Source organism: Pavona decussata, unplaced genomic scaffold (assembly GCF_977016875.1).
Source record: "Pavona decussata unplaced genomic scaffold, jaPavDecu1.1 SCAFFOLD_29, whole genome shotgun sequence".
Taxonomy (NCBI): domain Eukaryota; kingdom Metazoa; phylum Cnidaria; class Anthozoa; order Scleractinia; family Agariciidae; genus Pavona; species Pavona decussata.
Genome location: NW_028145452.1, coordinates 1,905,297 through 1,933,197, shown reverse-complemented (window position 1 = coordinate 1,933,197; position 27,901 = coordinate 1,905,297). Strand labels below are relative to the sequence as shown.

Genomic DNA, 27,901 nt, shown 5'->3' with positions numbered 1-27,901 from the left:
ACCGTGAGGGGTTGGGGAGAATTTCTCTGGTATTCGTCCCCAGACTCCTCTCATTTTTTATGGGCCTTTGAAAGGCCTGCTCGGTCGCCTGCTCGTTTTCTTTGTATAACCTGAGCTGATACAAAAAGCAAAATGCCAAAGAAAAAGACAGGAGCTCGAAAGAAAGCCGAAAAGCAGAAGGAGAGACAGCGAGGAATAAGAGCAGGGAGAGATCGACCAATTACGGAGTACTTCTCTAATGTGATTATGGTATGAAGCTCTCAAAGTTTTTCACTCAAATATGAACTGAATCAGTGTTGCTCACTTGAATTAAGCTTAATATTATATTAGATCATTTCTTCTTGATTCTGTGACGAAAGAATCGATCGTTCATTTTTTGTAGGAATGTGACAAGTGTAAAAGGTAAGTTGGACTTATTTACTGACTTCATATCCTAACGAAAGATGTGGACAAATTTTATATCTTAATCTAGAAATGGTAGGGGCAGGGTGGGGGCCTGGTCTCTGACAGCAATTTTAAGCGGGAACGTAAATATTATTTTATGTTTAGGGGGAGAGAAGGAGTTGCATGTGTTTTATATGATATATTGTAGTAATAGCAAACTTAATCCATACTGATGGTTTGCATGTGACGTCATGGCGGCCATGTTGGTGGACAGGAAACAATAAGATTTTTCTCCTCTGGGAGTTAACTACCATTTTTATGCAAACTATGGGAACAAATTTTCTTTAGTTTTGTCCAGCAGCATGGCGGCAATGCAAACCACCTATATTTGCTAATACTGTTTACCTTTGCTTAATTAATGTGCTGATCCATTTGGAACTTCAGCATCCCCCTCCTGGGTAACCCCCCGGGCAATTGAACTTCTGGCAATAATTGCCAGAAGTTTAATTGCCTTGGGGGTTACCCCCAAATCCCCACCCCATGGGACCAAAGAGCCATTCAAATGCCCTATCCCTGGGCCGAATTTGATGATGAAATCCTCCTCCTTAAAAGCAAATGGTCAAATTTTTGGTATACGCTCTTTGGGAACTGGTTCATTTGTGTTCAATCAAATTTTCTAGACATACCTTCAAAAACACTGCAAAGTTTGTGGAAACCCTTTTTGTTGAGCCATTTGCTCACAAAACTGACATTTTCCCCCTTGAACCCATCCATGTTGCAGGAACCATGTGTAGACATGTGTAGTCCGCCAGGCAGGAAGAAAGGTGTAAACTTCAAATTCCCCACCCCTCCCAGGTAAAGTTCAAATCCCCCACCCTCTGGAAGGTCTTCTGCGTCAAATGCCTTACTAAAAGATCAATCTGGATCATGTTCTCTACCCCTTCCAAGCAAAGACCAAACTCTCCATTCCCTTGCCAGGGAAGGGGGGGGGGGGGGTGATGATTGATCCCAAATTGTTCAAGTTCTCTACTTTCATAAGAGACTGTCAACCAACTGAGTTAACTTGATTTGTTCAATCATGTACAAGGGTTTAGTATGCATGCATGCTTATCATTTATCTTCCTTTTTTGCCAAATGGCATACAGACGACAGAAGAACAGGGCCTTTTGTTACTTCTGTGCATCAGTTCAGAAGCTACCAATTTGTGGAAACTGTGGTGAGCTATAGAGTTCTGTCCATAGGTTTGTTATGGTAAATCTGGATGGTTCAAAACATTTATATCTGTGAATCAAACTTAAAGTTGTACTCTGAACAGTGTGGTTCTTTTTGTTATACTGTACAATGTGGTTCTGTCTTTCAGTGAAGTCAATCTTAACTGTTGATCTAGAGTTGTTGTTTGAGGGATTTTTACCCATGTTATTTTTAATGCACTGCAAAATTCCTTTAATACATCAGTTAAGGTTGATAGATTGCGTCTTGGTTTAAAAAAAATTCCAAGATGGCAGATGCCTGGACAGTTTTGTAATAGCGTGATCAGAATAAAGATTTCGAAGGATGTGTGTCATCGATGCTAAGAATAAAAAATTGTTCTGCTTATCTATTTACATTTATTTATTTGTTTATCTATTATTTTTTTGCATATTGTTAGCCAATTTATTTATTTATTTACTTTTAATGACCAATCTCAAGAATCTTCATGGGTTTCATGGAAGAAGAAGAAGAAGAAAGTTTTCTTAAGTCCTGCATAAACAAACTTAAGGACGGTGAAGTTTGTTTATAAAGTTTAGTTACCTGGGTGTCATTTAATTCAATTCCTCTATCAACATGGAGTGTCTTTTCTTCCAGGACATGATAGTCAACCTGACATTGTTTTTCAGATGTATGTTAATGTAGTAGTCTACATGCAGGCTGTCCTAAATTGAATTCTTTTGCATCTGATTTCATTTGCAGGGAAAACAAAATGCATGTCTAAAACTGGGGACTGTGTTGTAAAACATGGAACAAATTTTACCACTGGATTTGGGATGGTGGTAAGTGCTTATATCTGCTAAAATTAAAAAAGCTTGTTTTTGAAGTGTTGGCAAAATCCTATTGAGTGACTGGATGGCGAATTTGTTGAGGGGTGGGGCGTGGGGAGGGAGGTACTCCCCTATATAATTAAGCCATATAGGTATGTGTGGTACCAAAGGTCATGCTTTTTTCTTTTAGCCATTTTGTTCTCAAAATGGGTATAGATTTTAACCATTTTAGTCTGAGAGTCTGAAAATTGGTATGGATTCTAGAAACCAGGTCTTGGTTCAAATTTTAGAGGCCACGCAGAGCTGGGTTGCATTACGCATCTTTAAGTTTTCACTTTAAAGTCAAGATATCGTTATTAGGGAGGAGTTTAAAGATGCGATGGTCACATTTGTGTGTACATGTATATGTTGTGGTTCAAAATGTTTTTGGTTTAAAAATTTACAATCCAGTTTAATTTTTGTTTCCCCTTGTCACTGATTATGCTAAAGAATACTGCGCAAAGGAAAATAAAATTAAACTGGTTTGAAAACTTTTGAACCACACATATATACATATATACAAAATGCAGTATACTCAGAAGCACCCAAGAAAATGGAGAAGGCAGTGAGTCTTAAACTTTTTTTAGCTTGGGTTGGTTGAGTGATGAGAAACAAAATATTCAATGGGATGGCCTTGGGAATGGGAAAAAAATGGGAATTTTTGGTGGATTCCATGAGGTGGCTCTTCCATCCACTGTTTCCAGGTTGAATTGGAATTTGGAAATGTTGGTTTTTGTGGAGGGAGGAAAACTGGAGTACCCGGAGAAAAACCCTCAGAGCAGGGACAAGAACCAACAACAAACTCAACCCACATATGACGCCGAGACAGGGAATCAAACCCGGGCCACATTGGTGAGCCATCCCTGGTTTCTAAGATGTCAGTGATACATTTTCTAATAACCTTTTTTTGTCCATGATTTTGCAGGGTGCCATTTGTGATTTTTGTGAGGCATTTATCTGTCATAGCAGAAAGTGTCTAACAACTCATGCTTGTGAATGTGCTCTTAGAGATGGTGAATGCATAGAGTGTGAGCGAGGGGTATGGGATCATGGTGAGCAAAGTGCAGTTCCAGAAAAAATCCACACCCCTGACCCCATGGAAGATCCTAGTGGGAGGAGGGTCTTACAGTCAATCCACGTCACACGTGACCAATATTTCCAAGAATGAAATGAACATTCAAATTGATCCTTTTTGTAATGTCTGGAATTTGAATGGAATGTTGATCAGTTCTCTGGAAACTTAATACTGTAATGTAAAAATTCATATCTTTATACCGTCAATAAACTAGGGAAATTTTTACAGGAACATAATAATAAGAATAATTATAATAATTTATGCACTTGATATAGCGCCTTTTAATGTTAAATGATCAAAAGTGCTTTACATGAACTTATGGGAACTCTGAAATCTCGTTGGCGATGTTCAAAGCTGACATATAAATTTCAAAACTCCATTCAAATTTCAAAAATACTGGTCATCCGTGATGCGGATTGACTGTAAAAGCCAAAATTTTAGAAACAAAGTATGAAACTAAACTGGAATTTCCTGGGGGGGGGGGGGGGGGGAGGGTGCAAACCAAAAAAACCTTCCATGGGAGGAGTATGGATATTTTCTGGAGCTGCACACAGTAAACATTGGTCTTGAATATTTTCTTTGGTATTAGTATCTGGATGGACTGTGGGGAAAACACAGTTTTACTAAATTAAGTTTAATTTCTCGCAAATAAAGTCAAATTAAACTCACAGGAAAGTAGTGTTGTGCCATTCTTCATCATTTCTACTGCTGCATTTCGTAAGTAAAGCTTAGAAAAGAGTCATTTTATGAAAGGTTTCATGCAAGCATTTTCTTTGAAGCATACAATTATGACATTGACTTTTGCAGTTTTTTTAAAAACTTTTTTAAGAGTCTGACCCATACTGATAAATTTTTTTTCCTTTCCTTACAATGTTGCAATTTTTATCTTTCTCAAACCTATTTTTTAAAGAATTTTCCCATATTGGGGTTTCTACTTTATCTTAAACTCGCTACTGGTTTTGTTTACCGTACTAAATGCAGTCAAAATGTCCCTTAATCACTTCCATTTCACATTTCCTTCACAGGTGGTCGTTTGTTTGTGTGTTCGTATTGTCAATCCTATTTATGTGAAGATGATCAGTTTGAACATCAGGCCAAATGCCAAGTGCTGGAGTCTGAAACATTAAAATGTAAGTTTTCACTCTAAGCCAGTAACAGTTGTACACTCCACAGTAGGTAATTTTGTATGCTCATTGCGGGAAATTGGCAAACATCACCAGCTGTACCTGTTGTTGTGTTGATGTTATAAACCAGGGATTTTGATTCCCATGACAACGGATGAAAATCACTGCTATCTGGAATGTCATGTTCATGATTAAATTTGCTGATTATTCCATGAAAATTGCAGTTGGTCACCTAGTGTTCTTTTTCCTCCTGTTGAAAATGACAGTCATCAATGATCTCTTTCCTTTCTTATGCCCTTTCATTACACTCTGAACAAAAGCCACAGCAGCTCAAACTGGATTGTTGATTTCTGTAACTAAGGCTTTCCCGGGGACAAGTGGTCAGCCCATTGCTTAACCTCCCCCCAAACCTGAGATTAATGTTATCGTGCAGCTGTAGGTCTTACCACAACACTGGGAACTCAGGCCCTACTCATTGCAAAGAATGTGTGAATCTTATCTGTGGAGGTAAAGGAAACAAAGCCAGTGGGTTAACAATTTCCTGCTCAATGATGCAATGATATGAACTGAGACAAACGTTGAGCACCCAGCCAGTATGATCTGGCCAGTTAGTTTAAAGCCCTGGTTTGTGGTCTGGCCTGGGTATGAATATCCTCCCTCGCAGACACTCTTTTGGCTCGTCATGCAATCTTTCATTCCCAAGAAGGAAAGATTGCGTGATAAGCCAAAAGAGACACTGCAAGGGAGGCTAGGGTATGAACCCATTGGTGGAAACAGATTGCAACTAATTTTTTGATGTTCTTCCTTGTGTCTTGGAAAAAAATTGCCAAGAATGAATCAATTTTTGGTTTGTACTCCCTTTTAAGATAAAACAAAAACAGAAATTTAGTCAGTTATAAAAGTATCTTCCTTCTGGTCTTTTCGGAGCATTTTGTTTTTGCAAATTAAAAGGTACATTGTTTCAATATTAATTTTGCTCAGACTGCTTTTACCCCACGACATAAAAGACCCTTGACATAACACTTTTTATCTGACAAGTTTGATATATATTTTAGGTGGTTCCTGTAACAAGTTAGGTCAATATTCTTGCCTCAAGTGTAAGGTATGGCTGTGTAATTTATGATTCAGATAGATAAACTGTTTGTGAATAACCTCGTGAATTACAGAGTATGCAAATTGGTGACTGGAACTAGTCATTTTTCTTCCTAACTTTGCAAACCAATAATAATGGATCTATATTAACCCTCTCACTCCCAAGAGTGCCATATGGCACAAAAAGTCATTACGTGCCCAATATTGGGTCAATTTGTATCACATTTGGACACCAAACAGATCTTGGTGAGATCCGCACAATGGAAGCATAAAATCTCACCCCCCTCCTACATAAGACATGATTAGCCACCCCATTTTTTGTAACTTTTTCCTCTTACACTTTTTAGACCAAGTCACCATTTGACAAGAAACTATGTGCTGAGATCTGCAAATTAAGCTATAGTTTAGGGGTATACCCAGTGTATACGAGAAGTGAGATGTATTTTAAGGTTTATATTTTCTCGTTTTAAACACTTTTAATTCTCTTTTGTTACTTCCTTTGTCTTAGCTGGAATGATTTATACAATGCCCCGGATAAAACCATTTAATTGGTGTTTTACAGTTGGTGTTGGGGTTCACAGTTGCCGTTTTACAAAAATACAACATTTCCCATGGGAGTTCAATACTTACAATTTTATAATAATAGATGTTATCATGTACTGCTCATAACAGTGAAGATCATAAACTATCATTGTTGTAATATCCCTTGTGACGTTTCTAGTAAAGGTGTTCATTGAGTGGTTTGTTCTCCAAATTAAGATGCCGACGTAAATGCTTTGTATTTCTTGAGAAAACAGCTGGATGGGGATAGCATAAATTGTGAGAGAAAACCTTATACTGAATTCTACGCAGAAATTATATGACATTATATTCATTGGAAAAATTAAAAGACTTCTGTTGTGAAGTTTCCCTTCTTTTGTGGTTGCACCATTAAAACGCACTGAAGAAATTGGCAGGCATTCAAGAAGTTTGGTTTATTTTGAAAGTTTTTGGCACTTTGCGTAGTCCTGGTTGTTTGATGCTTCAGAAACTTGGTTCAATCCAAGTATCTTCCTGTGATCATAATACTTTGGAACCTAGCCTGCATCAATCAATCAAACTGTCAGTCAGTCAGTCAGTCAGTCATTCAATCAATCAATCAATCAGTCAGTCAGTCAGTTAATCAATCAATCAATCAATCAAGCAAGCAGTCGGTCGGTCGGTCGGTCAATCAATCAATCAATCAATCAATCAATCAATCAATCAATCAATCAATCAATCATCCTTTCCTTATTTATACATGATTAGTGATTAAATAATAAAATTATGATTGGGGGATCCTGTATAGCTAAATCTAAATTACATCCTTCATTGCACTTCGAGAAAATCATGAATATTTGAAATTATCGTTGTTGCAGTCGGACACAATATTCCAGAGTACAGCTCCCCTCTAACTGATTGAATGTTTCATAAAGGATGTGTTGAAGCGTGGTGGAATAACCTTATAAATTCTAGGTTCCCCTCTTTCCTCCCCTTTCTAGCACCAGCCATGCAGGATATTTGAAACCGTACAAACTCAAGACTGATAATTTTATTTTATTTCGAATCTTTGATTTTAGGTCTGCTTTTGTGAAGACCACGTGAGAAGAAAAGGGGTGAAGTACACAAGAGGACAACCCATTCCCTGTCCAAAGTGTGGATATGAAACAAAAGAAACCAAGGATCTTAGCATGTCAAGTAAGTCCACAATGTTCCTTTTTTTTGTCTTACCAGCTATTAGGGAAGTGGACAAAACTCGAACAGGACCCACCAAACACAAAATAGATGGTGATCTCTGCCTGCATCCCCCTTCCTCGACCTCAAAAGATGATGTCCTTATTACATAGCTAACCCTCTATCCAGCAGTAAAAAATGACGGTGGGATTCTAGTAATGCTGATTCTTGCTACCTGAGTATTTCTGTGTCAACTCACATGTAAAGCCAATAAAATTTTGTCGGTAAAGTCCATGAGATAGGTGTTGTCTTCGAAAATCCCCCTGCCCCAGACAAGGTGGGTCCTCTTCGAACAAACTTGTTTTGACCAGTTTCCTTATGGAGACAGTCGTCTGTTTAGGTGTCAGTAGTAAAGAGGTGTTTGTCTTAGAAAGGTTTTGCTGCCTTTGAAAGTCAATTTTCGTAGAGAAATGTTCATCTCGGGGTGATTAACCGTTTGCGCAAGGGATTTGGCCAAGAGAGGTTCCCACTATAGAGACTGCAAAACAGTTGATATTTTAGCATTGGTGTGTCATATGACCGTTTGTTATATACCTAGACTTTCACTCAACAAAACGAGCACAGTGATTGGTTGATTCTTGGTCACGTGTCCGTGATCAAATACAAATGTATCCCGACCGGGATACAATTCCGCAGTTGTTGCCCTCTCGGTTGTTTGTTTGTTTGTTCGTTTGTTTTGCTGTGATTGTTGAAGGGAAAGTCTAATATATAACAAAGCACTTAATGTATGGTCCCTCGGGAAATTAGTTAGTTCAGGACTCTCGGGAAAACAAAATTAACTGTTTCCCTGGGGACCATACATTAAGTGTATAATGTAGTCTTGAAAGGGAAAGTCTGGAAATGGAGAGTGGGACTGGGGAGAGACGCTCGGGAGGAGAGTCGTAACTTCTACCATGAAATCAAGAAAAGAAAGGAATAGTTTGCAGTCCAGGTGCCTTTATGGAAAGTGCTGTTTGCAAGGGTCTGTTTGTGATCACAGACCTGCAACCAAAGAAATCGTGTCCCCCAGGTGCTTTACACCCCTCTCCCCCGTGGCAAGGTTGCCAGTGGAAAACTTTGGTTGCTCCAAGAGAAAACGCTTTTTTCTTTTTTTCAACTTTGATTAAGCGGGGAAGCTGTGCTTGAGCTTGTTCTGTCGAGTGTCTTGAAAAGTTTTCTCTGCGATTATGGATCCAACGACGAGAACGTCAGAAGACAATGGGATTTAATGAGAAAAGGAAAGGCCCTGCACGTGCGCTATTAAATTTGGTACACTTTTTCGCCGTGCTCGGCGAAACAACAACTTGAAATGACCAAATTCAAGGTTCTGTGGAGAACGTGAGCACATGACGGTAAATTTTTCATTCTCTGTCTCAACTTGATCGGCGTTCCCACAGTTCCGCGCATTGTACAAGTTGAACGAATTGGAATAATCGCAAAGTAGTACAAGCAACGCGAACCTATATTTTCAAGCGACGTTGTCGAAGTGGTCTATTAAAGTCCCTAATACTGCCAGCGATAAGTCCATTAATGGGATCCTGTTCCAGCTAAGCAGGCTAATATCCCAGCTGTTTTCTTTTAATTTCTTCCAGCGCGCAACTATACTTACTCCCGGCACAAAAATGAAGTGGATGATTATGATGATTACGGGTCTGGTGGGTTTACGTACGGGACAAGTGGGTACGCGTACGGGACATCCCGCTATGGAAATGATGCTGAAGAGGATGAGAGTGAAAGCGAGGATGAGGAGGAAGACGAAGATGAAGAGAGCGGTGGTGATGAACGAGAAGATGAGAAAGAAGAAGGGAGCAAGGTGGCTGAAGTGTTATCTCAGCTAAAACTGGAAGAGTCTTAGAAAACTGTTACTAGATGATGGTCTTTATTTTTCTTTTTTTTTTTTTTTGTTTTGTTTTTAATTTTCGAGGACTCTTTTGTAAATCACTTATTAGTGAAATTGATTTCCTCAATAAAGATTATTATTATTAAAGAGTGGTAGCCTGGGGCCAGAATGGGCGCACGTTGAATTATGGGATTTTTTTTTTTTTGGGAGGGGGGGAGACACCCTAAGCACTCGCGCTGAATCACACATACAAGCTAACTGTACGCGTCAAGTTTGCAATTTTGTAGTGAGCAGTTATTAATCAGCATTTTTTTTAACAGTAAAAATTCTAGGTCACCCCACCAAAAATTTCGAGTGGTATCCCCCGGGTGTGATCCTGCTTTTTGTTTTTTTGTTTTTTAAGCAATGGAGGATGCCGTGCTTTCCTTTAGTCGAAGATTTTAATTATTACTTTTGTGTCGGCAATCTTGACGTTGTCATATTAGCATTTTTCTTCCGGGTTAAGACTAAATATTCAGCTGTTAATAAACAAATATTGCTTTGACTCGAGAAATCAGGTTTCTTCTACGTTTGCCAATTTCTTCTCTCTGTTTTGTTTTTCACCTCTTCGCGCAATCTTGGTTGTAAACTCCACGCCAAGTGTGCGTCATTTGTTTTTAAGTTTGCTTCGAATTTTGTTTTAATTCAAATTTACGAATATTCCGTACTTAAGCGCAATGTTAGTGCAGCTCTCCACCGACTTCACTTTAATTTTCACTTTCAGTCTATAAACAACATAACAAGGCCGCTAAAATTCTAGCCAATCAAACGTGTCCACGGCTCTTGCACGGAAATTATAATTTTAGGAATTACCGGTTTGACGTGTCAAAATTGCGATTTTCGAAATTGTACAATTTTGTTTTTTATTTCATTTCTTTGCCTCCGGTTAAAGTTTACCGATTCGGAGGAAAACAATTACGTTAATTTATGTCACAGCACGTTTATCAAAAGTTCTTAGTTTCGCAGTTGTTCTTGATCCAAGTCGAATGACACTAGCCTCATATGATACTCTGACACCTCAAAACAAAGGCAAAAGAATCTGAATGGTGTAAAAATTGACCTTCCCAGATGTCACAAAGTCAATACTGTTTTGTTAACACAAGCGTAGCTTGGCTAAAGTAAACATTGTACAGAATAAAAGCTTTTCATCAAACTTCCTTAAAAGCTCAATGCTCGGTGGCAAGACTTCTAAAAGGCGTTCATTTTCAGTCATTCAAGACAAGATGAAAGGTTTAAAGTTGCGACAAAAGTCGGATTATTTACCAACAGGTTGGGTGCTGTCTGTTTTATGTCCACCCCGATAAAACGTCACAATATTGCTCAATAGCCTACAGCGTCCATGAACACCACGCTTTGCGCTCTCCGTAACAAAACGAGTTAAAAACATTCACCGAGTAAACCATGCTTAACAACAGTACGGCGGGTCTTGGAACGCAAGTTCGTCTCCTAGAAGGCTTTGGACTAACTTTCGTTCTTGTTGTTTCCCTCATGTTGAACCTCTCCGTTTGCGGCATCATTTGGAAGACAAAACCGCTGCGAAACAAGCCAACTAACACGTTCGTGGCGAACTTATGTATTGCCAATCTGCTGTTGACGGCTTGTGTGATTCCATTCAGTCTTGCGACCATTATTCACGACGAGCACGGAGCTTACTCGCGCTCAATCCTATGCCAGGTAACTGACAAATTTAATTAACATCTTTTTGAAAGTTTAATGAAATTTTGGGAACTCAATACATCCCACCCTCTTTATTGCGTACACCCTCGGGACCGCGAGTTAGTGCTCATAATAGCGAGAGTCCGTAATAGCGGGAATTTATTTCAGTCAAACGTCTGTAATTTATTTTTGCCGGGGATTTGACTGCTGTCTATATTATGGGGGTGTCCGTAATAGCGAGGTGTCCGCAAGGCGAGAGTTGACTTTAACAGTAAATAACCGATGAAGGGAACCCAACAGTGTATTGGCTCGAAATTTTATTTTTTATACATATCGTCCCGTTTTGATTGATCTTGCTTTCATACTCCACGGCCTCAGAGCCTGAAGTGAATTATTGCACATGGCAATTTTGCTATTGTTTCATGTTTTTGTAAAGTAACACAAACATCATTAGTATTTCTGTGACACACTCACTAATGTGGTTATGTCGTAATACGGCCCGGCCATTCAAAACGCTTTCAACATTGATGCGAGAATTAAGATTTAAGCGCAACGCTTTTAAAGTTTTACAGTTTTCTTATCTACAAATGTGTTTATTGCAAAGTGATCACACAGTTCATATGTGTTAGTACTACAAACTAATCTATAGCTTTAAAACTGCCCCCGTGTACCTGCGTGTACCGAACGCGCGAAGCCTGCAAGTAAACTCTACGCGCGCGACACCCGAGGTGCTAAAGCGCACGAAGCGTGACCCTCCTAGCTCCCGTGCATTTTCTTACTGTTTTCGACTTGTTTCCTTTTTTAGGATTGGGGGTCATTAAAATTATTCCAAGAACTCGGCATGCGAGATAAAACTCATCGCGCAGAATGCCTATTGTTTTGGGGACATTTACTTACTGCACGGCAAAAGTTATAGATCTGTAATATTAGCGGTGAAGCGTAAACTGAGTGACTGTCATTGGTCCAAATCTACGCGCGCCGTGCTCCGCAGGGAATACCGCTTAGCTCATTAACTTGTCAGGTCGGAGCTTAAAGACAATGGCCACATGAGCTATTGTTCATTCTATTGTTTCCTAATATCGCACCTTTGCAGTATGGCTGAATAAGTGCGCACCGGCAGCAAGTGTATTAACGTTCAATAGTATAACAGATCGAATTTTTTGAAAGACCGTTTGGCCTGCTTTATACTAATTGTGAATAGGGCAAGTCTTATCTTCCGCCAAACCCACGGCAACAAATGTGGCGCCTTCGCAGGCATTCGAACCTACGAAAACTTAAATGCCGATTTTCAAATAAAGCGAATATACTTGTCGCGCTTGAATCTTGAGTAGCTTGTGCTCGAAAAAACTTGCGCGCGCGTGCCTTTTCTTTGTTGCGAAAAAAGAGAAGCTTTAACTAGAACATTCGCGCTCGCAACCAGATTCCTCTAATTTGTAGGCGAAGGAAAGGATGGTCGAACAAATTGGCCGGTTTCCCGCAAACGTCCCTCCACAATGATTTCCATATACCTTCTCCGTTCAGTTGAAAATCGTAAGCAGAGTTTATAACATTAACGTATGGCGGCACGATGTGAATTAACAACGGACGGAGCGGGTTTTCGAAGAGCTCTGAAAAGAGCTCCCGATCACTATTGTATTTATTGGTCGCGCACGCTGTCATCTTTGTTTTGTCCGTAGATCGTGAGTAAAACAGCTGATGCATATGGCAATTTTAAAATTCGCGGTAGTTAAGAATATTTTTTTCATGCAGAGTGGTTTTCAACAATAGGCATTGTTTCATTTGCCATGTATTGTTATTCATGTCTGGGCTGAAAACAATAGCTCGCCAGCTCTGAACGCGCCATTTTCAAATAAAACTACGACCAACAATTTTCAAACTGAAAAACATAAAGGTTCCTCGTGACCAATTTTCGAAATTAAAACGGATTCTTTTCAAGGAAAGATTCGTCTGCCATTTGCCGTGCGTGAAAGTCTGGTAGGTATGTTAGTTTTCCCAAAACAGTTCTCCAAAATGACTGTCTATACGAAAATTTGCAAAATTTACTGTATATTCAAGTGGAAAAACATAAAACTTCTACTTTCTCAATTTCATTCTTTTTTAGTGCAAATTGTAGACTAATCCTTGATTTTCAAGAAGCCGTGCGTGAACCTTGAGATTGTCATTTCTGAGACTCGGGAAAGTGAATTTTGTGAACCCTAGTTGCCTAGGTTTGGCCCATTCTTCTCTAATTTATAGCTCTTCAAAGCGCGATCGCATTCGAATTTGCCGCTTCAGTGGCTATGAATTATTCATGATGTCCAGGCATTCTGCGCGATGAGTTGGGTTTTCTTGTTAGTTTTGAACTCCGCCGATCGAAAGGGTCAGGGTTCATTTCTCAACGGTGAACAAAAACCGGAACTGAAAGGGCCAAGGGTGGGCTCGATGTAGTATTTTAAAACATCACTAAACATTATGAATGAATATCGTAAATTGTTCCAATTGTTTAAAAACTCTTTATTCGTTTGCTATTATTTGTAAAAAAAAAAAAAAAAGAAGAAGGAAAAAAAATCGGTTCCTATACTCGATGCAACTGTTTAAACAAAAGCGAATGAGGTAATTTGGCGACCATGAGGAGATCCGAGAGCTGACGTTTCAGGCGTTAGCCCTTTGTCAAGCTCTGACGGAGGGCTAACGCTCGAATCGTCAGCACTCGAATCTCTTTGCCAAAGTACATGTCAATTCTGTTCAGCATCCAATCAGACATTCGTTTCCACTCCCCATCGACGCACTGCCACAGCCGTGTTTTTTTTTAGAAATCAACCCCCTTATCCATTTGTTTAAACAAAAAAGGCTGCGCTTTTTTTATTGAAATAAGTATAGATTGATGTCCGGCGTATGAAAATACAATGGTCAAAATAAATTGGCCAGGGTCAAGAGAGAGAGAGAAATCTCAAGGAAAAATATTTCCTTTTATGGACGGATTACGACGATGATACTTTAAGCCCTAACAGCGATCTCCTTGTAATATCAAATACTTATTCAACCCCTGAGGTCACGAAAATTAAGGATATGATCACCCAAGGTACATTTTCTTGATATTTTAAGAACTTCTCCCCAGTACTTTTAAAAGAAAATTATGGGGACAAGACAGGAGAATTTGATATTTGATATTAGGGGTTAAAGAGTTAAACCGCTGACAGCGGCCTGTGTATATATATTTTTCTTTCCAAATTTTAATCACGTAACATAAAATTAATTCCAATTTTGTGATCGATACACCAATATTCGGAGTTGGATCGCTCGGATTCCGCGGGCTGTACCGATCATTCATTCATTTACCGACTTGAATCGAGACCTGCGTCCGTAATCAATGATTTTCTGGAGAATCCAGCGTAATTCTAGCCACCTTGACAGTCACAAACAATCTAGGTTACCTAAATAAAAAACTGAATTACTTTATTAGGCCATCCTTATAAAATAAAAATTTTCATCGCGCCCACGTGAAGTGGTCAGCATACTGAACTCAAGCACGGCACTAGCAATGCAGTGTGGTTGTAGCGGTTAAAAATTTAAAAAACCTAGAAGCGCCTTAGCGCACTAACTTTAACAATTTGTTATTTCCATCTTTATTTGTAGGGAAATGGTTTCATCAGCGTGATGTCAAGTGTAGCAATCGTCATGACGCTGTGCTGCATAAGCATAGATCGTTACATCGCAATCACCAGGCCCACGCGCTACAGAAGTATCGTCACAGTCAAACGTGCCTGCCTCGCATTGATAGTAGTCTGGGGCCAAGGCTTGCTGTACGCCTCGTTACCGTTATTTGGTTGGTCAAAGTACGAGTATGAACAGGGGACACTTCATTGCTCGCCAAAATGGACAGACAATTGTTCTTATTACATCTATTTAGCTGTGGTAGGATTTGCTATTCCCGTGGTTTTGATGGTGTTCACTTACATCCGCATATTTTTCGTCATTCGTAAACACTCGCGGAAAGTTTCAAGCGTGCGGCGACCGAAAATAGATGTCAAAAAGAAAGCAAGCACTTGCAAGTTGGTATCGGTGACCCAATGGCAGGACACAGATCCAAATTTAAGCGTTATCTTGAATCCAGAGCACAAAGAAAGGTTGTCAAATTCCGTGGAGAAAATAAATCAATTTGAAGCACAAACGATAATCAGCGCAAACATGGAGCTTTCTTCATTTGATAACTGTGCCAGACAGCCAGCTGGAAAGCCGAGCGCGACTTTTGTGAAAAATGGAGAAAAATGTGTCATTTCTACTGAACTTGTTTCTGAAAATACCTGTAGTGATTCTTCAAGCATTCAGCGGCGGTCTAAATGCGCCACCGTTGGAGAAATGTTCAGAAAATACTTTTCGCGGAAGCTACCTGGTCAGAATCGGCGAGCACTCACCAGGGAATACAAGGTGGCCAAGACAGGCGTCATCTTATTGGTTATTTTCATCGTTCTATGGCTGCCATATGTGGTCGTGCACATCTGCTCTGCGAGATTTGAAGCGCCGCAAATCGTGTTTCGTTTTTCGATGTGGCTTGTCTTTATGAATGGTGTTCTTAACCCTATTTTTTATGCTTTTGGCAATACCAGCGTTAAGATGAGGTTCGAGCAAGTGTTTTCGACGATTTTTGTTTTTTGCTGCAAATGTCGACGACAAGAAAGAGAGCTTCCCAATCTCCGAATATCAGAAACAATATGACATGACAAGATATGTTATTAAATACGTTTGAAATGCAGTTGAAGGCTAAGAAGATTTTTTTTTGCAGTTTTTATACTTATATAAAAAACACACAAGAAAATATCATCTTAATGAAACTGAGAGTCAACGTTGAAAAGATATATACCTTCAATAGTTATTGTTATAGTTATTATTATTATCATTATTATTATCATTATAATTATTATTATTATTATTATTGTTATTATTATTATTATTTTTATTATTATTATTATTATTATTATTATTATTATTGTTATTATTGTTATTATTATCATTATTATTATCATTATTATTATTATTATTATTGTTATTATTATTATTATTATTGTTATTATTATTATTATTATTATTATTATTATTATTATTATTATTATTGTTATTATTATTATTATTATTATTATTGTTATTATTATTTGAATTAGAACTTTTTAACTTGTAAATAGCTTGGAATATGTTAATAAAGATTATTATTATTAAAATTATTATTAAAATTATTATTATTATTATTATTATTATTATTATTATTATTATTATTATTCCATACGCTAATGTGATTAGCTCAATCATCAAGAATTCGCTGATAGATGATGGCGGACAATAGGCTCCTTTCGAATTATTTAAATTCAACTTGACATTACTGAAGGTCCCGGCGACTCCACTGAACAACAATGAATAAACACGTTCATTCAATTAACTTTGTTTGTGTTGTCGAGATTGAAAGGAGTGTTTTATGTCAACTTGAGCATTAATTGTGCCTTTCAGTTGAAAGTATCCTTAGGGATCCAAATCTACAGATTGTTTTCAAGCACACGATCAACTCTACTTAATGTGGTTCTCTTATGAAAATCGAAAAAAAGAAAAAAATTCTTATCAAGGTCCTGTATTGACATCATGGCCCGACCATCCCCAGTCTCCCGTCTTAAGCAGTATTCTACCCAACCGGAAGTGAAATATGACACTTTTTACGAAGAAAAATTTATAAGGAATTTTTTTCAATTTTTGTACGAGAACAACATGAGCAAATAAAAAATTCTGTAATGTACACCTCGACTGAATAAAAGGGCCCGGAGTGATATGGTAAGAGATCCCACTTTTTAAAATGAAGGTGAGATTAATCTTAAAGTGTAACAATTTCAATAAAACCTATTCATTCAGTTTTGGTGCTCGAAATTCAATGTAACAAAAAACGAAACAAAACAAACAATTAAAAAAAAAAAAAGCGGAATACAACTATCTACTTGTTTGAAAGCCGTAACTGCTGTCGTCATATTTTATTTTCTCCATTATTCCTGTACACCTTCTTCTTTTAGTGATCCTTTTTAATAGTGAATTTCAGCTTATTTGCGTAAAAAAATGATCTTGAAACCATGAACTTTTCACAAAGCTAAGCTCGCATTTTCGCCATCACATGTTCATAGCGAGATCACTCAGTAAAAAGGCTCAGTAAAAGTTCGTATCCTACAAGGTCGGTTTATCTCCCCTCTGTTCGACAAAATTTATAAGACTTTTGGTTCAAAAGTCTCCTTGCTGGCTCAACAACAGGCTGAGGTGCCAGATCTGTTAAGGAAAAGCTTGCCGACGAAATGAACGTGTAGAGAAAGTTTGTCAAAGGTTAACACAATCAACATGCCAAAAATATCGCATTAAAATGATTTTAGTGCGAATTTCTTTTGACCTGGAGGTATGGTTTCCGTGCGGTAGACCTGCAAATAGCACCATGTTCAGAACTCTTTTTTTCACTGGCCCCTGATAACCTGCAGCTGTATTGTTTTTTAGGGTTGGGAGCATTGTTCTGTTGTTCGTTCTTTTGTTCTTTCGACCAATCGTGTAAGACGTTGCAAACCGTGCCTGTCGCCCCCTTTCCGTGAGTATATGTCACAGTTGTTTTATCTGTCACTAGTTAAAAGAAAAAAAAAAGATCAAAGCAAAGTGTTGTCTTCTTTTTCTCACTAAGAACACTTTAATGTAGAACAAACATGATCGTTCGATCCACCAATCAGATTGCTTAGATGGAGACCATGACGCAAAAAAGCAATATCGATTGATTTCTAGGAAGTTCTCGTGAAACAGATCGCACGTATTTGTGTTTGTTCGATTCGCAAAACCCATCATATTGCCGCAGTTCGTTCGTTGCAGGGGTGATAGCAAATGAGTCTCAGTTTTTGCGCACGCTATGTCCTGGTGCATGGAGACGATACGGAACGCCGTTTTCCAGAAGCACTCAAAGTTGTTGCTAAAGAAAACAACGACAGACGAAAAACGTACAAAATGGTGGGAACATCGTGACTGACATGTACTTAATTCTGCCGGAAGCTATCGCCGAAAACGTGCTCTGAAAACGAAAACGTCGAAAACCATTTGATCCAAACGTCAGCATTCGAATATCTTAACGATGGCCAAATTAACTTCGTTATCAACTCAACTGATAAACCAAACATTCGTTTCACTCCCCCACCGACCAGGAAAACAGGTTCTTTAGAAACTAGCCCCCAGTGATCTCTAATGAGTCCCGCACGTTTAGTTGACTCAAACATTTCATTTTGCACTTGACCTTTCTGAATATCAAAAGTAAAACGTCGTTACTTTACACCAAAACCAAAATGCGAGTTGACAAGTCCATAGGAGGTTGTCAAAATTCCTGTCGTAATGCCGCATACTGCGAGTGGGTCGCTTTCGATACCGAATACATAACATAATCGATACTGGGACTGGAAACATCGACACTCGATAGCGATGATAACTCTCGATCCTACTCACGTGACCACAAAGAAAGAGAAGTAACTTTATTAATACGAGCTTATATTCCCTGCTGTATCAGAGGAAAGTTTTGTTTCTTTTAATATCAAACGTAAACCTTTGTTACTGTCTTCTTGTATAAAATTATTCCTTCAACGTTCTTACGTTCTTATTTCATTGAGTCAAGCAGGGAGGACTTTACCTTGAGGCCACAGTATTGCTATCAAATAATTCCGAATGGGTCAGATCGATTTCAAAAACTGGTATCTGCCAAACTTGCTCTGTTCAGGATTGTAAACAGGTGAAACCACACATTTAATTTCAATTTTAAACGTTTTCCTTGGTCTTAAACAACAGCAAAATAATTAAGTCATATCGCTCGATCAAATAAGTTAGTTTTGTTTACATTTTGTTATATCCATCAGTTTAGCACGTAATAAAATAACATTTTCAAGTAAATACGGCACCACGGCCGTCGATTTGCGAGTGGGTGTCATCTAACATCAATTATTCTTGCCAAGGATTAAAGAAAACCTAAATTACCCGATGGCTAATTGAAAAATAAAATATTCATACTGCCCAAGGTTATCGCCTGCAAACCGGTAACACGTTTCGAGTGCAAAATTAATGCTAATGGCACGTTATTCTAATCAGGCCGACCAATCTATAAAGCGTATTTAAGAAAACACTTGTCTCGGTCGGTTATCCAGTGAAAAGATACAAATTGTCGGTGGCGCCCAATGGGCAAGGATTCCTTTAAGTTCGCTTTATATTCATAGAAATCTTGCTAAAAACTGAACATTCCGTTTGATACTTGCGATTTTGAAAATTTAAATTCGCACGCTCAGGGCTCCCCTGAAATTGGATTCAGTTTCAGCTATGAACACGACGGACCACAAAAGCGAAGACGGACTTGTCACTTCGCCAGCTTTACTGATTGTACAAGAAGTTCTTCTTGTCTTCGTTATAGCTTCCTCGATCTTCTTGAACTTCTCTGTTGTGTATGTCATTTGCAGGAACAAACATTTAAGAAAGAGAACCACAAATATTTTTATCCTTAACCTTGTGATTTCCAACGCATTAATGGCCATATTTGTGATGCCACTAAGCTTAGCTACCTTTATCAGCTTGGGATGGAATGTCCACCCAGTTCTTTGCAAGGTGAGTTGAATTTTTGCATTGAAATTTTATTTAAGACACAGTAACTGCCGCTCATGCGAATTCTCCAGCGGAGCTCAAATAGCTGCCAAATTGGCAAAATTTCAAAATATCGAATTTAAATCATAGCCGGCATATAGGCTCATGAATGAGACATTCAGTTCGGTTGCCTGGCCGACACTTGTGTGGCGGGCGGAATAATAGTAGTTTCATGCAAACCCGGCACGAAGATGCCCCTTTTTTGTTAGTAAAGCTCTCCTTCTTGCGGACTTTGACATTTGAAGCTTTTCACACCGAATATACGACATACATATTTGGGGATTTCAAGGCTAGCGAAATAACTTCCGCCACAAAACGTAGCCGTGTTTTCAATAAAAGGCTTTTCAATATCGATCGATCCTCGAACTTCAAAACATTTTTTAAATATCTCATAGTAAAAAGTAAGGCTTTTGCTTACCTTTTCGACTTACTGCAGATTCCAATCGATGAAAAGAAATTATTTTTCGATTGTTTCTTAAAGAAATACTCAGCAATATTTCATACTGAAAACGGAAAATTTGACTGAAATAGCAGGATTTAATTATACAGACAAAGAATCGAGAAGACTTGCTAAAACACGTTACACTTTAGACATAGATACACCGACTAATTTGATCATCAATATTTAATGATTCACCCACCTTAAAATAATACTGTGAACGTGCAAATAAAATTAAGTACCTTTCTCTGAAACTGATTGAATGTTTCAGTTTATAACTGACACCTAGCTTGTACACGAGCACTTAACCAGGGGCACCCAACCAGAATAATTAAACAAAATACTGAAAATACTCTCTCATGTTTTCCCAGATCAGTTTGAGGCCTTTTAAAGACATATTTGTGTAAGCCAATACGGATTGTTAAATTGAAGTCGCAGAAAGTTTTAGTAAACTGAATTGTATTCCCTGAATTTATTAGCTGTTGTTGGTTTTACGAAAATGCAAGCTGAGCTTTTTTCCTATTTTTATCGACATGTATTCGCCCCTTCGAAAACGAAAGGATTTAGTTTTCCATTGCAATGGAATTTTGTGCTGACATTTTTCCGAGAAAAACTGTAGATATTCTTTACAACTGAATCCCGCAAATTCTGAGGCGATTGAGGCGATCCGAACAACACCGAAAATGAACCGTAGGGTACTGCTGCTTTACTTGTTTTCCAAGTAAAAAGGAATGTCATTATGGAGTAGCATGGGGGTAAAATAAGTAGACAAGGGGAGCAGAGATGGAGCAGTGGTGAGAGCACTCGCCTCCCACCAATGTGGCCCGGGTTCGATTCTCGGACTTGACATCATATGTGGGTCGAGTTTGTTGTTGGTTCTCGTCCTTGCTCCGAGAGGTTTTTCTCCGGGTACTCCGGTTCTCCCCTCTCCTAAAAAACCAACATTTCCAAATTCCAGTTCGTTCTGGATTATTGTCAAGCACTTTATCATGAGCCTCTGGCTCGGGAGATTGCATAAGCGCTCCCCGTGCTTTTGACGTTAAATTTGAATTTTGAATTTAGCATTCTGTTTGAGTGCATATGAAGATTTTTGATTCAAAAAAATATTTTCAATCCGACCCAGGATACAAAGAACTTTTTGTTTGTTATCTGTGACAAGTTATGTTTGTTTTGAATCGTTTTTTCCTAAAATAGCCATATGATATTACTATGTTGAAAACTATCTAAAATATTTGCTTCGAAAATTCCAATTCGAATCTGAAGAACAAGATCACTTTTGAAATAGATCGAGATAAAAGACGGAAAATAGTACAAGAAAATCCTGCGAACGACCTTCCGCTACAGCGGTTTACGTTCGGTTCAAAAACGCAAAACCGTTAACCTAGGACAAAGGGATGGGCTGAACATGCAGCATCATTGATTAGGGTTGAAATTTAATTTTATTCAATAGCGGCGTTTTTCAATCGATTTATTTGATACTGTAGTTAATGGATGAAATATTTCGTGGTCTATTACACATGAGGAAATATATTCTTGTTTTAAGATGAAGATGGTTGTTTAAGAGCGATAGCTAGACTTCATAATATCGCGTGTTTCGTTAACACATCACCGGTTGGCATATAAAAGCGAACAGCGGGTCATGAATAAGTTGCCAGAGTCACGTTTTTTAAGTTTTATCTGATCCTTTAAACCAAGAATTTATTCACGGCTCCTGGAGAGGCGAATCCGGTCTGGAAATCACGAGAAAACGGAGATCATCACTCATCACAAAATTGAAAAGAGACAAAATAAGTTTTATGTTGCATGTTCTCATCTTTAAAATTATAACACATTTAATGAAAAGATACCGTCCGTAGCCCTCAACTTTAAAACAGTGAATGTCTCTGCACGTGTTGGGTACCTACTTTCCTCACCACGTGACTTCTCATGCGCGGAGGTGTCTTATCAAAAACAGGCAGATATTGAAATAAAAAAAAAAAAAAAACGTGTAACAACGTGTAAATGCGTTGTTTATAGTGGATGTGCTTTAAGCCGTGTCTAACCAGGGTGTTTTGGAGACACTCCATTCGATTAAAAGAAAGTTCAAACAGCATAGCTCGTTTCTCACTACGGGCAGACTCATTGCTTACACCATACAAGCGCGGCGGACGAGAGTTAAGCGGCACGCACCGCGGGACTTGCTCCCGCGGGATCATCAGACGTCAAATCCGGCTCGTGGGTTTTTTGGAAAAAAAAAAACAGACAAACAAACAAACAAAAAAATACTACGTGTTAAGCGCGATTAAACCATAATTGCTGTTAAGAGAAGTGATATTTTCTGATACATTTTTCTCACTTTGTTTTAAATCAGATCGCCTTATCACAAAATCTAACATAAAACGTGATTCCTGATCCCTACGCACGAGCTGCCTAGTGATATGTAATGGACTTCCAATTATTTTGCTTTTCACAGACTCTGTTAAACCAGATTAGCTTATCACAAAATCTAACATGAAACGTGATTCCTGATTCAAGCGCACGACCACACGTAGGATACGTCACGAGCTTTTAATTGCTTTGCTTTTCAGAAAAGAGATGTTCTTTGATACGCTTTACAATTTGATTAATTTTTCACAAAAAGGTCCAAAAATGTGATTCTTATTTCCTGCACACCACCAAGCATGTGATATGTCACGAGCTCTCTACAATCAGAATCATCCCTATTTTAAAGATTTATTTTGATTTGATCACGGTTTAAACGTGTTTTGTTATCATTTTTTATCACTCGTGTGTTTCATTTTATCCCTATAAATATATTTTTTCTCTTCCGCTTGGATTAAATAAATAACTTGCAATCTTGAGCGCTTGCAGATATCGAGATATTTTTGGACGGTTAAATCTCAAAGCAAAAGCAAGTGCGCATTGTTCCCTTATAAAGATTCAATTTTTCAGTATTTATCTTAAAAGCAGAATTTAAAAACCCTTGTAATTTTTGGGAGACACAAAGCAGGCTTGCAATGGAAAAAGACAGAAAGAAAGAAAGAAAAAACAGACTTGAAAATATACTTGTCTATCAGATATCACCCTCATAAAACATAGTCTTACTTACTAAGCTACCTTCATTTTCCAGCTGCAAATCATGTTTTATCATGTTAAAAAAATCTTGTGATTCATTACTTCTCCTTGTGACATTTTTGTTTTTGCTTGAAGATGACAAGAGATCAAAAAGTTAGTATTCTGTCGTATTTTCTTCAACATCTTATTTAGTTTCGGGAAAGCAAATTCGGCTCAGTTGCCTAAGAAAGAATTCAAAGGAGAAATTCGCCGGCTTCTCCTCAATATTTTGGTAAATGAAAATGACTCTATTGAAACGCCTATTATAGTACAGAAATAGGTCTCCACAATTAGGTGCAACTCGTTAATTTTTGTTTTTCGTTAATTTTTCGACCCTTTTTTCTTTTTTTTTGTGTTACTCGTGATTTCTCTACCTCCTCCTAAATTTTATTTGTTCTGTCTTTGATTCATACGGTAATGACTGTAATAATATTAATTTTACCCTTAAACAGTTGTAAGTCTGGCCCGCCTAGATTAGCTCTCGCTACGTGCGGGCCAGTCTCTCTTTTTTGTTAAACTTTTTAATTTTTGAATAAACTTTAATAAACTTGAAACTTAGTTTCCGGAATAAAACGACTAAGAAAAAACCCGTACCTATGGAAGAGGATGTCTATGTATCGATGCACACCTATTTAGCTTGTTTGGTAATTGGCGCTAATATCAGCCCACCCTTAACTCATGGTCATGTGATAAGTTATGGCTAAAAGAGCTGGAATCGTGACAGTCCAATTTTGGACCAATTTTCTTTGCCTTCGTGTTATTTTCTTCACTATACACTGCCGGCATTCTCCACTCCGATCATATAACATAGTTAGGCAAGCTTGTGATTGACCGGCAATCCTTCCATCTATGGGAAGAAGAAGAAAGAAAATCACTCATATACTGATGCCTTGTACAGGAATAAAGACCAGGGGTCCGTTTCTCAAAAGTCCCGATAACTGGGCCCGATAAGTATATTTTAAAATACTTTTTTCGCTGATTAATTAGTGATTACCGAAATGGTACTTGGCCAATGTTTTCATAGAATTATAAGATTTAAAATTTAGTATTCAAAGCTAACAAAAATAGACTTCTATTAAGAAACTTTTATCACTAAAGACACTTATCGGGCCTGATAAGTTACCCGGACTTTCGAGAAAGGGGCCCCAAAATAAGTTATCCCATCACCCTAGCTCTCCAAATTCGCTCTGAAGAAAGACTAACTGACTCGAAATGTCAGCACTCGAATCTCTTCACTAGTAAGGTGGGCAATTTTACCTTTAGTTATCAACGAGACCTTCGCTTCCATTATTGTTGTGTTTAATTTCTAGTTCTCTCTCTTTCAGTTAAACGGCATGTCCAGCACCATGTTGTGTCTCGCCTCCATCTCAACCTTGTGCTGTATCAGCGCTGATCGTTATTTCGCTGTGGTTCGACCGATGCGTTACAAACACGTTCTAACACAAAAGAGGGCGCTTTGCATGCTGGTACTCGTGTGGCTTGGCTCCCTGTCTTTCTCCTGTCTGCCTCTAATCACTGATTATGAATATCACCTGGGAGTAAACAACTGCTCTCCAGTGTGGTACCGTAGTTGCGGACTGTACTCATTCATGACTATCTTTGCGTTTGGAGTGCCTCTGGTAACACTTCTGTCCACTTATGGTATGATCTTCTATTCAATCCGACGACATACCAAGCGAGTGTCCCATTTGAGAGTTGCTTCTTGTGGCCTTAGCGGGTTACGGGAAAGTACCCGAGGGACTGAGGCCACAAGAGCAGGTCATGCGCGTGACTCGTTTCTTTCCATCTCAGCTGTAGACGACGTAAAACAAAATTGTCATAGAATCACAGAAAATGAAATGTCTCCTAACAATACACCGGGTAATTCGATGAATGATTTAAGAGATCTTGAAGCCGACGAGACTATGGAGACTAGACACCATGATAACAAGTTTAGGTCGCATTCTGCGGGGTGTAATCACGTCAAGCCGGATGAGAATCTTCTGCCATTCTTGTTTCAAATGAAAGCGGCAGCAAACCCAAGACCCCTCGAAGCAAACTTGGAGCCGCGGCCGCAATCATGTTCAGTAAGTCTGCGTTTTTCTATCAGCGAACTCGTCTCGGGGACAGTGTCAGCCATGTTTTGTCCCGATGGTGGTCATAGTAACAAGAATGATCATGCACAATCGACAGCCAAGTGCCTGAGCTACAGCGACGTGCACTCAATTGAACCAAACGAGCTTTCGTTTCCAGAATCGCAGAATCTTCCGGCACAGCGGCCTTTCGGTACACAAACACCAAACGATTTGAACTTTAAAAGAACACGCTCTCATTCAATTAGCTTAACAGTAACAACAGCATCTTCTCCAATAAATGGTCCAGAATACCCCATACCTGCACCATACTCGCTGAATGGATTTATGTCAGTACCGCACGATCACTCTACTGACTTATTTCAGCGCATGCGTGGAAGCAACTCAAGCCCTATACCGCAGGACTCCCAACACACTCATTCAAGTCAACTTAACCAACTGCAGCTCCCACCCATCGTGTTACCTACTCCAACACAAGTTGTAAACGCGACATTGCCCTCACCGCTTCCACCAAAGAATTTTCGTTCTCGATCTCGATCGCTGAGCTTCGAAAAATCTTCAGAAAAGCCGAAGAGAAACACCAAGTCACTCCATCTACCTCCGGTAAACAAAACAAGTTCACCTCTTTTACGACTCCGGGCCATTACTCAGTTTAAAAGAAAACTACGTGTGAACGCACTGCCACGCGAGTACAAGATTGCAAAAATTGGGTTCGTACTTGTATTAGTGTTCTTTTTTTCCTGGGGCCCGTACATGATGGTGCATAATTGTCAACGCTCCTCTAAGACCCCACTGTGGTTGTACCGCACGGCCATGTGGCTAGTGTATTTGTCGTGTGTATTGAACCCAATCGTGTATGCTTTGTTAAGTAAACACATCAGATTAGCTTTTAGTAGTCACTTGAAAAGTTGTAAGAAGAAACATTCGGGAACGTTACAATCAGAGTTACTCCGACACAGATCAACAATGTCTCGCCGACAGGAGTTAAAAGTATAACTTCAAAATAAATCATCTGAAAGATTTCCACCTGAATTGATGCATGGCTACTAATGAACAGCCTTGCCTTGGTGATATGGCTGTGCGCATGCGTAAAGTGCTGGCCAGACCACAATCTCATCCCCCAGAGCCCGCTTTTCTTTTGGTCATCTGAAAGTTTTCAGCACCAAGAACGTTGCCCGTTCCGCTGGACATGGACAACAGAGGCTCTGGGGACAAGATTGGCCAGTCTATTGCATTCAGATTGTTTTATAAATTTTTCCAATATTGCGAAAGGCATGGCCTTCCTTCTTCAGGGTATTTCAGAAACTGACTCCATGGCAAAAGACGTTACAATTTAAAACAGGAGGGGATGCAATTAGATGCCAGAAGACTTAAAGTAACAAAAATAAAAACGTTTCAAAATGCAACTTGCCAATAGGCGTGACCAAAATAACTAACGTTACAAAGTAGAAAACGAAAAAAAAAAAAAAAAAAAACGCTCCCCCCCCCCCCCCAATATAACTGGCTGTTAGCGTTTCACGCTGCTTAGAACTGGTTGTTCGAAAGCCGATTAACGCTAATCCACGATTAAAAGTTAATCGAGGTTTTCATCGTCGCTCGTTAGGAATGTTTTTAAAGGCTAATTATAAGCCAATGGTAAAGAAAAGTTTATAGGCCATCGCTGATGAAGTGTAAAACTGAGCGCTTAAAGAAAAGCTTCTCCCCCCGCCCCCCCCCCCCCCCCCCCACATGTGCTTTAAAGCTCATTGTCTCTAGCTGGATATTTTCCAACATTATTGATTATTTGTGGTGAACTCTTTACCATATCGAAATTGTAGGCTGTAAATTAGTTGTAATTTGAAAATGTAAAAATGTAAATTTAAAATAATTTTAAAATGTAATGCCCAGTCCCGATCAAGTTGACAAGCTGTAATGTTACTAGGTTTATTCTTTTGTAATGTAATTACACAATTCGCCTTATGCGCGACGTTTCTACAATAAAATGTTCTTATAAAAGTTTAAGGCAAAACTGAGGGACAAAAATCTTTTGGAAGAATTGGTATGGGTTAGCAAATAAAGTTGAATCAAAGTTCACGATTAGCTTAATCGGGCTTTGAACAACTGTGCCCTGACAAACAACATGCGTCTTTTTCTACGACCCTTTCTGATAAAATTAAATTGGCTTAGTTTTTAGAATAAACCCTGTTAACCGAATTAGCAACCAAGGTTTTATACCGCTGTGGTGATATTGAGTATATTGTAAAATTTGGAAGAATATTTTTTAGCCGACACTTGGGTAAACAGCCTGCCACCACTGAACGGTCACACCACGGTGTGAAATGATGGAGAACTTGCCCTATTATAGGTGGTTTGCATTGCCGCCATCTTGATGGACAAAACAAAAGAAAATTTGCTCACATAGTTTGTATAAAAATGGAAGTTAAGTCCCAGAGGAGAAAACTCTTATTGTTCCTGTCCACCAACATGGCCGCCATGACGTCACATGCAAACCGTCAATTAGCTGAACTTCTTTTACTTAACCTCAAGACAATTCTTTGTGTATCAGAGGATCGAGTTAAGCTTGGAGAGTAGTTTCTCAAACTCATTAATAATTCATCAAGCCAAAACAAAGCAAATCACTACCGTGAAGGAGGTTTAGAAATGTGGTCTT

The 27,901-nt window shown here is 38.7% G+C and overlaps 3 protein-coding genes across 3 annotated transcripts; all 3 read left to right on the top strand.

The window, feature by feature from the left end:
• Positions 1 to 71: 71 nt before the first annotated feature.
• Positions 72 to 9,464, top strand: LOC146484899 (zinc finger protein 330 homolog). The gene is made up of 9 exons (XM_085104367.1): positions 72 to 249; positions 383 to 402; positions 1,530 to 1,600; positions 2,335 to 2,414; positions 3,367 to 3,493; positions 4,542 to 4,646; positions 5,696 to 5,742; positions 7,331 to 7,448; positions 9,056 to 9,464. Exons 1-9 carry the CDS (start codon positions 133 to 135, stop codon positions 9,316 to 9,318), a joined length of 948 nt encoding a protein of 315 aa, XP_084960493.1. The 5' UTR covers positions 72 to 132; the 3' UTR covers positions 9,319 to 9,464.
• Positions 9,465 to 10,433: 969 nt separating this feature from the next.
• On the top strand, positions 10,434 to 16,645 carry LOC146484898 (octopamine receptor-like). The gene is made up of 2 exons (XM_085104185.1): positions 10,434 to 11,016; positions 14,614 to 16,645. The coding sequence occupies exons 1-2, from the start codon at positions 10,744 to 10,746 to the stop codon at positions 15,691 to 15,693; spliced, it is 1,353 nt and encodes a 450-aa protein (XP_084960311.1). The 5' UTR covers positions 10,434 to 10,743; the 3' UTR covers positions 15,694 to 16,645.
• Positions 16,646 to 19,167: 2,522 nt separating this feature from the next.
• Positions 19,168 to 26,931, top strand: LOC146484897 (uncharacterized). Its single transcript, XM_085104183.1, has 2 exons — positions 19,168 to 19,611; positions 24,505 to 26,931. The coding sequence occupies exons 1-2, from the start codon at positions 19,330 to 19,332 to the stop codon at positions 26,245 to 26,247; spliced, it is 2,025 nt and encodes a 674-aa protein (XP_084960309.1). The 5' UTR covers positions 19,168 to 19,329; the 3' UTR covers positions 26,248 to 26,931.
• The last annotated feature ends 970 nt before the right edge of the window (positions 26,932 to 27,901 follow it).

Excerpts from the sequence above, each read along its gene's own strand:
- LOC146484899 (XM_085104367.1), top strand. The coding sequence starts at position 133 with ATGCCAAAGAAAAAGACAGGAGCTCGAAAGAAAGCCGAAAAGCAGAAG. Across the intron at positions 250-382 it reads ACTTCTCTAATGTGATTATG|GAATGTGACAAGTGTAAAAG; the intron begins GTATGAAGCTCT and ends CATTTTTTGTAG. Across the intron at positions 7,449-9,055 it reads CAAGGATCTTAGCATGTCAA|CGCGCAACTATACTTACTCC; the intron begins GTAAGTCCACAA and ends AATTTCTTCCAG.
- LOC146484897 (XM_085104183.1), top strand. The coding sequence starts at position 19,330 with ATGAACACGACGGACCACAAAAGCGAAGACGGACTTGTCACTTCGCCA. Across the intron at positions 19,612-24,504 it reads TCCACCCAGTTCTTTGCAAG|TTAAACGGCATGTCCAGCAC; the intron begins GTGAGTTGAATT and ends TCTCTCTTTCAG.
- LOC146484898 (XM_085104185.1), top strand. The coding sequence starts at position 10,744 with ATGCTTAACAACAGTACGGCGGGTCTTGGAACGCAAGTTCGTCTCCTA. Across the intron at positions 11,017-14,613 it reads CGCGCTCAATCCTATGCCAG|GGAAATGGTTTCATCAGCGT; the intron begins GTAACTGACAAA and ends CTTTATTTGTAG.